General features: G+C 37.0%; 1 protein-coding gene across 7 annotated transcripts in view; it reads right to left on the bottom strand.

The window, feature by feature from the left end:
• Positions 1-13,441, bottom strand: part of MKLN1 (muskelin 1) — a 381,688-nt gene that overhangs the window by 54,017 nt on the left and 314,230 nt on the right. For all 7 annotated transcript variants that reach the window (XM_063815012.1, XM_001135321.6, XM_054656300.2 and 4 more), the window contains one exon: positions 7,027-7,139. In XM_063815012.1, coding sequence (XP_063671082.1) covers positions 7,027-7,139 — 113 coding nt within the window. The remainder of the gene's footprint in view (positions 1-7,026; positions 7,140-13,441) is intronic.

Below are 13,441 nucleotides of genomic sequence, written 5' to 3'. Positions count from 1 at the left end.
ACTATTTTCAAACTTATTTTAAAATATTTTTTGTCAAAGAATATCTTCAGCAAATAAGGTGAAAATTTGATTTAAGAAAGGATTGCCTCCATAAATAATCTCAAAAACAAAGACGGAGTAACATATAATAAATCTATGCCATAATGCATAGAGTGTAAAACTTGAAATTTTAATAAGAGAATAATAGAACGTCTTGCTTCAACTAAATTAGCACAAATAATATTAAAATGATGACCAAGTTATATGCCAAGAAAAAAGAAATAAAGATAAATCAATAGAATAGAAAACATGAAAAAAAAAATAGAGAAAATTAACAAAGTTGGTTCTTTGAAAGACTGATAGAATTATAAACCACTGGCAGACTAATTTTTTACAAAGGGAGGGAAAATACAAATTGCCAGTACCAGAAATGAAAGCAAGATTAACACTACAGACTTCCTAGAAATGAAAAGAGAGAGAATACTATCAAAAACATAGGTAAAATCTGACAATGTAGATAAAACAGACATAATTTGTTAAAAAACCTAACTTACCAAGATGACATGAGATGAAAGAGGAAAATCTGAAGGAATTACACATACTGAAAAACTGAATTCATAATTGCCCACATATCTACACTGGTAAATTATATCAAGCACTTAAGGAAAAAATGGTATCAGTTTTAGACAAAATTTTTCAGAAAATCAAGGGAAAAAAAACTCTACTGTTTATCCACATTCTCTTCCATTCCTAGCTTATTTTATGAGGCCAACATAACACTGAAACCAAATAATATTACAAAGGAGAAGGAAGAGAAGGGGAAGGAGGAGGAAGAAATGGGGAAGAGGTGGAGAAATCATTTACAGATGGCTAGGACCCCTTATGAACATAGACAAAACTAATCTTTAACAAAATATTACCAAACAGCAGTAGCAATATATGAAAAGAATATTTTACAAAGAAAAGTATTTATCCCAGGAATGTAAAGTTGATTTTACATCTGAAAATCAATCAGGATAATCTGCCATATTAACAGAATAAAGAAGAAAAAACACAATTATATCAATAAATATGTAAAAAGAGCATTTGGTAAAATTCATCACCTATTCATGATCAAAACTCACAGCAAAATAGGAATAGAAAGACTTTCAATCTGATAACATGTACGAAATTTAATTTTTCTTAATGATGACATACTGAACACTCTCCTGCTTAGATATGAAACAAGACAGGGATGTCTTTTCTCACCACTTATATTTAACATTGCTCTGGAAGTTCAAGTCAGTGCAATAGGGAAGGCATTAAAAAATAAAATAAAGGCTGGGCCTGGTGGCTCATGCCTGTAACCCCATCACTTTGGGAGGCCAAGGCGGGAGGATTCGTTGAGTTAAGGAGTTCAAGACTCCTCTGCATGTTCAACATACAGAGATCCTATCTCTATACATAATTTAAAAATTAGCTGGGCATGGAGGCACGCGCCTGTGGTCCCAGCTACTGGGGAGACTGAGGTAGAAGGATTGCTTGAGCCCAGAAGGTCGAGGCTGCAGCAAGCCATGATCATGTCACTGCACTCCAGCATGGGCAACAGAGTGAGACTCTGTCTCAAACAAACAAACAAAAAATAAAATAAAATAAAATAAAATAATGAAGGAAAAGAGAACAGAAAGAAGAAAAATGACTGCTTCTTTAAAATACTCTAAGAAATAAAAAAGAAGCTATTAGAAATAAGTAGACTTAAAGAGACATGATACAAAGGCAATATTAACAAACCAATTGTATTTCTCTATATTACCAGCCAACAAATGGAAAGTAAAAAATTTTTAAATTCCATTATAATAGCACAAAAAGCAAAATACACTGATATCAAGTTAACGAAAATATCATAGACCTCTTAAACTGAAAACTCTTAAGAGTGCTGAGAGATAATGAAGACTAAAATAAATGGAGACTAAACCATGTTCATGGTGTAGAAAGATTCAATATCATTAAAACACCAATTTGCAGCCAGGTGCAGTGGCTCATGCCTGTAATCCCAGCACTTTGAGAAGTTGAGGTGGGTGGATCACCTGAGGTCAGGATTTCGAGACCAGCCTGGCCAACATGGTGAAACCTCATCTCTACTAAAAATACAAAAATTAGCCAGGTGGGTCTCAGCTACTTGGTGTAGTCTCAGCTACTCAGGAGGCTGAGGTAGGAGAATCACTTGAACCTGGGAGAAGGGGGTTGCAGTGAGCCGAGATCGCATCATTGCACTCCGGCCTAGGCAACAAGAGCAAAACTCTGTCTCAAAAAAAAAAAAAAAAAAAAAATTCAAACGACAAAATGAAACCCACCAATTTGCTCCAAATTAATATATAGATTTATCATATTCCCATCATAATCCCAACAGTTCTAGAAATTGATGATTCTAAAATTTATATATTACCTGACTTCATGAATTACTATAAAGCTACAGTAATCGAGGGAGTGTCATATTGGTTAAGAAGAGACCAAAATATAATAGAACAGAACAGAGTACAAAAAGAGATACATACTTACATGATCAATTGATTTTTGGCCAAGGTGCCAAAGCAAATCAATGGGCCAAGAAGATAGGGAGTAACCAGAAATCTCATACATTGCAGGCAAAGTATAAAATGGTATAACCATTTTGGGAAAAGCTTTAAGTTTCATTAATGGATGATAAAAGGGTGAGAGTTTGATGAGTAATGGCATATTTTCATAATCTTGAAATGTCTCCATATAAATTACTTATTAATTATAAATTAGACAAATCTGGTGGGCATCTCCTTAACCAAGTGATTGAAGCTAATATCAGACAAACTGATGTAATGTGTCTCCTGATATGATATATTGAGGAGATGCTAATGTGATCTATGGGTTATTCTTGCTAAAAATATATCATCTAAATCCAATCCTAAGAAAACATACAAACCCAGTTGAAGGATATTCTAAAAAACAACTGCCCTGTACTCTTTAAAAATCATCAAAGTCAAGAAAGACAAAGAAAGTTTAGGGAACTATTCTAGACTAAAGATGACTAAAGAAACATGACACCAAAAAGCAATACATGATCATGGTCTAAATTCCGGGCTGGGGTTGCAGAGTGACAAGGGATGCCTATAAAAAACATTACTGGGGCATTATTGGGATAATTGCCTATATCTGAATAGGAACTGTGGATTAGATTAAAGCAGCAGTTCTCAGTGTGGTCTGGGGTCTCCTAGGTACTTCAAGGGAGTCTATAAGGTCAAAGTTATTTTTACATGACTAACAAAAAAATTTGTCTTTTCACTCTTATTCTCTTATGAGTATATGTGAACATTTCCAGAGGCTACATGACTTTCTGATACAGCAACTGAATAAAGAAGCATATGAATCCAGATGTCTTTTATTGAGCCAAACATTAAAGAGATTTAGAAAACTATACAAAAATGCCACTTGAGGGCCAGTCGCGGTGGCTCATGCCTGCAATCCCAGCACTTTCGGAGGCCGAGGCCAGTGGATTACGAGGTCAAGAGATCGAGACCATCCTGGTCAACATGATGAAACCCTGTCTCTACTAAAAATACAAAAATTAGCCAGGCGTGGTGGCAGGCACCTGTAATCCCAGCTACTCGGGAGGCTGAGGCAGGAGAATTGCTTGAACCCGGGAGGCGGAGATTTTTATGAGTCTATTAATTAACTATAATAAATCTGAGCTCCAGTACTGAATCACCACTTTACTCATCTGTACTGACTTTGAACTAACAGAAAGTGTTCTCATCAAAATAATCTCTATATTTTTCCAGCATGAGTTTTAAAATAATTACTTATTGCATTATAAATATTACTTACAACATATGTATATGGTATAAAAAAATAACGGAATGAAGTTATCTACCCATACCAAGCTTTAGAAGAATAACATTTAATATTACCTTTAAACCTCCTACCCTCTCTGGATTTTGTATTTATCGTTCCCTTTTCTCTAGTATTAATTTCTCATTTAACTTACCTCACCTACTTACTTACTAAAGAGTAAGAACGTGCACATCCTTAAAATACATACATTTTAAAGAATATGATTCACGCCTTTAAGGAATTCAGATAGGGAAACATGAATATAAACCAATCATTATAGTAAGCCATTCAAGTATTAAAAGGGGTTAAGTGAGCACATCAAAGGAAGCTTTTAATTCTGCTTGGCAAGTTCAAGAAAGGCTTTACAGAGAAAGTGAAGTCTGAACTGAGTTTTAAAGAATAAGTGGGTATTTATTAGGTAAAGTTAGGGGGAGATCCTCCCTCTGTTAATTCCAAACAAGGAAAACAACATTGCCAAAGGACACAGGCGAGAAAGTTGAATAATTCCAGCAACTTTAACTGGCACATGGGAGATGAGGCTGGAAAAGTAATTGAGTAGCAAATCTTGATGAGAAATTTCAAGTTTTTACTCTAAGCAAAAGGAAGTGAGATAAATAAATTGTTTTATTATTGTTGTTGTTATTTACAATTTCCTGTATCTATGCCCTTTAGTAGTATCCTGCACCAACTGACTCTGGACTTGGTTACATGATTGCTTTTTGCTATCAGGGCAAGAAAAAAATTGATGGATTGCTCATGTCTACTTCATCCCCTTTGCAGCCCAGCACCTGCCATAAGAACAAGCTCCGGCTAGCCTATATAAAACAGAGCCAGGCAGTCCCAGCTGAAACCACACTAGACCAGCTGACAGATAGCTGACTCCTAGAAAAATGAATGAGCCCGGCCAAACCAAAAGAATGACCGAGCCAACTTGTAGACTCATGAGCAAATAAATGCTTATTACTATATGCCACTGAAGTTTTGTGAGTGCTTGTAATGTAATAAACAGTGTAAACGATAACTGAAACAAAGGCTGAAGCTAACCACAGGGTTTAAGCAGAGGTGTCATAGGATCAAATGTGGTATTTGGGGGACCTGTTTTTGGTTGTTTTTTTGTTTTGTTTTTTTTGAGACAGAGTCTCACTCTGTCGACCAGGCTGGAGCACAGTGGTGCCATCTCGGCTCACTGCAGCCTCCGCCTCCTGGGTTCAAGGGATTCTCCTGCCTCAGCCTCCCAGCTAGCTAGGATTACAGGCACCTGCTACCATGCCCAGCTAGTTTCTATTTTTAGTGCAGATGGGGTTCCACCATGTTGGTCAGGCTGGTCTCAAACTACTGAGCTCAGGTGATCTGCTGGCCTCGATCTCCCAAAGTGCTGGGATTACAGGCATGAGCCACTGTGCCCGGGCTTGTTTTTGTTTTGAGACAGGGTCTTGCTCTGTCACCGAGGCTGGAGGCAATGACACTGTAATGGCTCACTGCAGTCTCTACCTCCAGTCCTCAAGCAGTCCTCCTGCCTTGACCTCCCAAAGTACTGTGATTATAGGTGTGAGCCACCACACCGAGCCCAAATATGCTTTTTAAAGACTGTGTTGGTGAACACAGAATAGGTCAACAATGGAGATATAAAAAGCGTAAGAAACCATAAAGTTGAAAAAACTGCTAAAAGGAATGGAGAGGAAAAGACATTTGAAATGTGGTATTGGATGACCTGTTGGATCACGCCAGGCACTTGGAGAACTGTTGGATCTTAGGCACTAATTAGACACATTCACTGAAGAAGAGGGAGGATTTTAGGATGAAACCTAGGCTTAACACAAGAATAATTACAGATGTCATCGCCTTAGATTTACAATACTTTAGTAGAAAAAAGTTAGTTGTTTTTTTTTTATTTAAGATTTGTCTTTTGTTGTTGAAGACAGAAATAATCATTTCAGAAAACAGTACTTCAATACTGAAAAAGGAAGGCCACTTACACATACTTTCCCGGGGTAAGAAAAGTAAATCAGAATTTCAACATCTATTTGAAAAAATAAAAACTGTCCAGTGATTAATCCCCGGACAGTTTTTATTAACGTAGTTTCAGAGTAAGCAAGAACCTAGTTCCCCAGGATTAACGACACAGCACTGGATCTTTGGAAATGGCCTTCCTAGATCAAAATCAGTGGGTTATGAATTAGGCCTTTTTATCTCCTTTTCATTTGAGGCTCCTACTGTTTTGTTATAGTTCATTTGTCACTTTATATCCTGAAACAGTTTAAATGGAGAGTGCAATCAAAATGTTCTATAAAGATTTGAAAAAATAATAAATGAATTAATATTTACTTTATTCCAGGATATAATCATGCACTTAATTCAAAGCCATAAACCTAAGCCATCTTATTCACTATGGAAATGCTTTATGTATATGTGCATACACAGATATGTACATGCATACATATATACAATTTTTATTAAAGATAATATGTATCAGCCAGGCACGGTGGCTCACGCCTATAATCCCAGTACTTTGGGAGGCCGAGGCGGGCAGATCACGAGGTCAGGAGATCGACACCATCCTGGATAACATGGTGAAACCCCGTCTCTACTAAAATACAATAAAAAATTCGCTGGGCGTGGTGGCGGACGCCTGTAGTCCCAGCTACTTGGGAGGCTGAGGCAGGAGAATGGCATGAACCTGGGAGGCGGAGCTTGCAGTGAGTCGAGATGGTGCCACTGCACCCCAGCCTGGGCAACAGAGCAAGACTCCAAAAAAAAGATAATATATATCATTTATGAAAACTGACATATAGTAAAATAACAGGAGCCAAAATAGTGAGATAGTGAGTGTCAAAAACACAATATTCCAGAAGAAATAAAAATAAGATGAACGTTAAAAATAAGAATAGAGGTAGTGGAGACATAAGCAAAAAAGACAGTTACACAGTTACATTTCTAGGCTAAAGCAGTTTAAAAACAAAATGATATAAAAATCCCCATTCCTCACTCTCTCTCTCTCTATAAAACAGATTTGGTTGTGTATCAGTAGCTGAACAGCCAGTTATAGAAGCTGAAATTCAAGAGTACTTAAAAAAACTTGTTTACCACAAATTCTATTGCTACTACTGCTGATAGACATTAGTGAAGAATATAATCATGCCGAAAAACAAGTGCACATCTACGCCCCTTCTGTAATATAGATGTATGAAAAGTCTGAGAACTTGCCTCTTTTTCAGTGTCTCTAGAGATACATGTCCATTGGTTCTCCTTCACACTGTACGCCCAGAAGTCAGCAAGATCTTGTGTTCCATCCCAGCCACCAAACAAATAAACAGTCTCTATGAAAATCAGAAAAATATGTGTAAAAAAATAAAGGACAAAATAAGCATAAGCACCCAAACCTAGCCAGCTGTTTCTAAGGCCACTTAAGAAGCTACATCTAAATAAATTTTAAAATAAAAATTTTAACCTGGTAACTTTCTCAAATATATACTAGACTAATATTTCCTAGGCATGAATATATGAAAAGGATGCTGCAGAACCACTATTTTGAGAGATTTATAAAAATACAGATAACTAGGAGGCATGTCCCAAGATTCTGATTCCACAGGTTTTCAATGGGTAAAAATGGGTCTGTATTTGTAAAGTATCCCAGAAAAATTTAACGTGCAGCTGGTTTGGAGTTTCTGTGTTTGGCCTTGAAAACTTTACATTTACCAGCTTTTTAATAATGCAGCCACTTTTTATCCACTATGGAATTTTTTAATTCAGATTCTAAAAAATAAAACCCCCAGAGGAATATATAGTGTAAAAGTACAGCATAAGAACATTTAGCTGTTTTTGAAAAAAGTCATATTAAAGGCAATTTCTCTCTATTGCTATATCAAAAACAATGGTTAAAACTAGCTTTAAGTTAAAATTAGATATCTTAAGAAAAAGTGATCCACAGCTTTGATATTCCTATAAAAACTGGGAGAAATTTTTCCAGATATATTGCGGTACATTTAACTCATCAGAAATTATCCTTTAAGTCATTCTAAGTATCTTGAGAATTTGGTTTCTTCTGACTCTGAAATGTCTATTATATTCACAGACTTTACCACTGACAAAACTGATTTTCTTCTTCAGTGAATAATGAATCTTTACATATAACATTGTGTATCATAGATCCTTCTTTATTTTTATTATTTATTTATTTATTTTGAGACACGGTCTCTCTCTGTTGCCCATGCTGGAGTGCAGTGGTGCAATCATGGCTCACTGCAGCCTCCTGGGTTCAAGCAATCCCTCCACCCCAGCCTCTCGAGTAGCTGGGACTACAATAATGTGCCACCATGCCCAGCTAACTTTTTTTGGGGGGGTGGGGGTTACAGACAGGGGCTCACTATGTTGTCCAGGATGGTATTGAACTCCTGGCCTCAAGCAATCCTCCCACCTCAGCCTCCCAAAGTACCAGGATTATAGGCATGAGCCACCCCATTCAGCCCCTTCTTCATGCAATAATAGTGCGTTTCCAATTTGGCACAGTGGCTCATGCCTGTAATCCCAGCACTTTGAGGGGCTGAGGCGGGTGGATCACGAGGTCAGGTGTTTGAGACCAGCCTGGCCAACATAGTGAAACCCCATCTCTACTAAAAATACAAAAAAATTAGGCAGGTGTGGTGACGGGCACCTGTAATCCCAACTATTCGGGAGGCTGAGGCAGGAGAACCACTTGAACCTGGGAGGCAAAGGTTGCAGGGAGCTGAGATCACACCACTGCACTCCAGCCTGGGGTGACAGTGTGAGACTCTGTCTCAAAAAATGAAAAATAAAAAAAATAGTTGTTTCCTTTCTTCAAATATTTCCCCCTTTGTAACTGTTTTAAGTCTACCAGTTGTATAAGCCCACCAATTATTATCTTTTAATGTTAAATAAAACACTATATGAAAACTGTAAAGTCATGTACTCTCTAACTAACACGCTTTAGGCCTGTACATATGGAAGCTGTCATCTAAGTTACATCCCACCATGCAGGGTTACAATTCAAAGTGTACTTGGAAATACTAGAAGACTATTTAAGAAAACCTTTTGCCATTCACAGAGTTAGGCTATCTTCTACAAGATTTCAGTCATATCTGCATATAATTTCAAACTCTAAGTAAATTTTTCAAGTGATTTGTCTCTTCTATCCCCCAAATACCATGGGAAATAAAAAAATGCTTCACTGCTTTCTGGATAAGAACAGGCCACTGGAGCAGGACTGAGTTCTAGTACTAACTGGGTGATCAGTACAGGTCATTTAAGCTCCCTAGGTTTTAGTTTTTTTCATCTGCAAAACTCTCAGTGTTGTCAAGTCCTTCAGATATAAGTTATATGAGGCCAGGCATGGTGGCTCATCTGAGATTGGGAGTTTGAGACCAGCCTGGTCAACATGGTGAAATCCCGTCTCTACCAAAAATACAAAAATTAGCCTGGCATGGTGGCACACGTCTGTAATCCCAGCTACTCAAGAGGCTGAGGCAGGAGAATCACTTGAACTCAGGAGGTGGAGGCTGCAGTGAGCTGAGATCGCACCACTGCACTCCAGCCTGGGCAACACAGCGAGACTCCATCTAAAAAAAAAAAAGTTACATGAAAACATTCTGAAGGCTGTCAAGTATGAACATCATTTCCACCTTTAAAATATACATAAAAATGAAAAACACTCTGTAGTTACTAAGTACAATAAAAATGATATTATAACTGACTACATGTCTAATTCAGTAGATAAAACACTTTTGGCACTATATAAGTGTGAAATAATGCCAATTATTTTAAACTACAAAAAAAAACACTGTCCTATCTTGGAACTATAAAACAATCCATTATCATCAGTTAAGTAACATTCTGTTTCCAAAATGGCACACAGTAATACTCAGACACATAATTTTACAGGAAAAAAAAAAATTAAAGAATTTTCATCTGGCTTAAAAATTATTTGCCAAGTCCTCACTATAAAGGAAATTAACCCTGTTAAATTCTGAAGCCTGGAGAGGGGGTATATAACTAAAATAGCAATAGCAATTGACCTTTTGTTTTATAGTGTTTCTGGGCACCCTCTGGATAAGGTTACCCTGGTTCATTAACTTTAATAACCCTTCCTCTTGGGCTCTGGGTTCTCAATGTTCTTTCTGAAAAGCAGGTCTCTTTGTACGCATAAATTCTCACAGCAAAGAAAACCCACATTTCCACAACAGCCTCATTGATAGCTGAGCAAAATAAAATCTGGCACGCAGTAAGCATCCTAATGGAATTAAGCCAAGATGTCATTCCTATCCATGAAAGCTTTGTGGTCCCAGCTGAAGTTTAATAGTAAAATTAAATGAATCGGATGGAAACTGAGCCTTCTGACATACCTGAATGAAAATGCGTAACAAAAATTTTAATTAATTCATCTAATTATTTAAGTCATGCAAAGAAGAACTATTATCCAGAAACAGACACCAGAAAAGGTATTATTTAATGCACAAAGGATATCAAAGACCTTTAAAAATTATGGATATAATTGGAGAGAACTGTAGAGAGAAGGAAGTAGAAAGAAAAAAGAAAGCATTAATATTTGCAGTTAGGGTAGTAGATTGGTTTATGGAAGCCCATTCTCATGCTTATAGGTTCTATAATAATTCATGTACATCTGGGGTAGTACGATCCTCTTCAAGGAGCAACCCCTTCACCCCTTCTCTATATTTTTTCTGAATGGGATATAGGCTATAGTGTCTATCCATTTCTCCCAGCACTTTGAGGAATGTTTATTCAACACTTTTTGAGTACTGAGAATTCGCAAAGCACTTTAGAGAATTCAAAAGAAAGAAGACATAGTCCCCAGTCCCTATCCTCAAGGAACTTACAATCTAGCCAAGAATATCAAAAGGCAAATAGAGCAACATAACGCAGGGCAGACTAAATGTCATAAGAAAGATAAACAAGGTAAAAAGCACCATGAGGGTTCAAAAGAGGGAAGACAGTATATCTGGCTGAGGGGACTCAGAAGAGATTTCATGGTGACAGTGGTATTTGACCTATGCACCAGCAGGAAGGCAGGATACAGAACAAAAAAAAAAAAAGAGGGCTTTTCAAACAGAGTAAAAAGAATAGCAAAAGTATAGAGACAGAAAAACACGTCGAAAGTGTTTTAATGAACATGTACTCTAGTCAGGCAGATCTTGGCTACAATCCTGGCTCTATCACCACAGCTATGTGACCACCACACAGTTCCTTAACTATTGGTTTCTTAATCTCTAAGATGTGATACAGTATCTATCCCATAAAGCTGCTGTGAGAATTAAATTAAATTAAATAATGCATGTTAAATGGTTAAACTGTGTGATGAATAAATACACCGTTTGATTTAAAAGAACACATAGGTAGGAGGTGGAGAGGGGGTTAAAAGGCAGGTGTGTCCAGATCATGGAAGGGATTAAATAACAGGATAAAGACTTTGAACTTGACTCCACACAGACAGTGGAGAAGCCACAGAAGATCTTAGGCAGAGGGGTAGCAAGGTAACATCTGAACTTGCAGCATACAGGACTGACTGAAGGAGTTGAGAATGACAGGGATTGGAGGTAAAGTGGCCTATGTTCGAAACGGCAAACAAATTTCGTTCTAAAACACTGAGTCAATCACCAATCAATCTATTTTTCATTACTTAGGCCACAAAAACTAAAATTCAACCACATTCTTTGGTATAGTACATGTACCAATTTGGTACCAGTATAAAACAAACCCTGGAGCTACCAACTACCAGTAGTACCAATCTACACATCTTATATGCACTAAAAATAATGTAGAAATGTAAGGTATATAAAGACATCTCAATGTCTTTTTGCACAATGGAATAGGCTTTTTATTTTTAGTGCCCAAGTGCAATATCTGTCTTCTACTTTGATTTTTAGGATAAATCAGACTGTGTTGATTGCATAATCCTCCACAAGATGGCACACTACTTTTGTAATTAAATCAGTTTTTCCACTCTGACACTGTATAGGATGTGTATACTACGCATTGACATAGCCTGGGCCCAAAACTTAGACAAAATTCATGTATCAAAAAGAAGAGGCAGGGGAAGGGTTAACAGGCTGGTGAAAGAAGTTACCTTAATTCTTAGTTTAGACACCGAGAGAAAAAATTTTTTTAAAAAAAGGTTTTAAGAAACAAATTTATCTTTAAGATAGAAATAAAACTCTATAATACTTAGATGAAGAGTCTGAATGCTTCTAAAAGTGAAGTTCAGTAAGACTTAAATTAACATGACAATTTTTGAAGACAGAAATATTTTTGGATTTTTTGAAGAGGGGAAAAATATTTTATATGCTCTTTACCTTTCCCTTCTTAAGCCATCCCCTTGAAGTATCATGACCCAGCAGATCATCAACTGAATTCACTGCCTCCCTTTTTAAATAGAACTGTATTCTTACATAAAGCTATGATTACAACACTATCTAAATCTTTTGGGTGAATTCAACACACAGTTACTTTCCTTACTAAAAGGCTGAATTGTTATGCCTATGACAATATACTTTGTATTCCTAATGAAGTCTGCATTTCAGAATTCCTTTCTGTTAACAGTGTAAAAGAAAGATGCACATTACTTTCAGAAGTACAGCCATATGAATAAATTTGTAATAGCAACCAAAACCCATGTTTAGGCACTCTCTTCAAAAGTTTCTTTAAGGAACATCAAGAAAAACTATGTGGTACCACATGTAAAAAAATAAAAGCACTTTCAGGCCGGATGTGGTGGCTCACTCCAGTAATCCCAGCACTTTGGGAGGCCGAGGCAGGCGGATCACCTGAGGTCGGGAGTTCGAGACCAGCATGACCAACATGGAGAAAGCCTGGCTCTACTAAAAATACAAAATTAGCCAGGCGTGGTGGCACATGCCTGTAATCCCAGCTACTCAGGAGGCTGAGGCAGGAGAATCACTTGAACCCAGGACGTGGAGGTTGCGGTGAGCTGAGACTGTGCCATTGCACTCCAGCCTGGACAACAAGAGTGAAACTCCATCTCAAAAAATAAATAAATAAATAAAAATAATAATAAAAGCACTTTCATATAATAGCTACAGAACAGTTAAAGGTTCAAATTTCTACAGAAAGGCTCTTCCAAGTGACAAGCAACTCTCCATCAACTTCTTTTGTAGATACCAAATATTAGAGCTTTGCCTAAGTCTTCATACCTATTCTGATTGAGAAAGAAGAAAAAGGCTTAAACCGTAGGTTCTCAGAACGTAATGAGAGTTACACAACAAGGAACAGCCTAACACAATGGAAATTTATTAATATATTTATAACTCAACAGACTTCCACACTGAAACAAAACAGACGTGGCTTTTCTCTTTCTATTCACTGTTCTTTTCCCAGTCGAAACCCAAGTCACAGTTGAAGAATCTTAAGTGGAGAGGTGCCAGGTATACGGATTACAATTAATAAAACTGATCCAGTAGGACAAATTCAGCAGGACAGAATACAACATTCCTTCTCTACCATGGCATGAATGATAGGATTCCCTTAGGAGGGAAGCAAGCTTTGAAAATTAAATAATAAAATTTGTGCCATCATACACCTTTTAAAATGGTCACTGTATCCTTAGAGAAGACAGCAATATGGAAAAAAAAAA

Source organism: Pan troglodytes, chromosome 6 (assembly GCF_028858775.2).
Source record: "Pan troglodytes isolate AG18354 chromosome 6, NHGRI_mPanTro3-v2.0_pri, whole genome shotgun sequence".
Lineage (NCBI taxonomy): Eukaryota > Metazoa > Chordata > Mammalia > Primates > Hominidae > Pan > Pan troglodytes.
The sequence above is the reverse complement of the archived record's forward strand: the minus strand, read 5'-3'. Positions and strand labels throughout refer to the sequence as shown.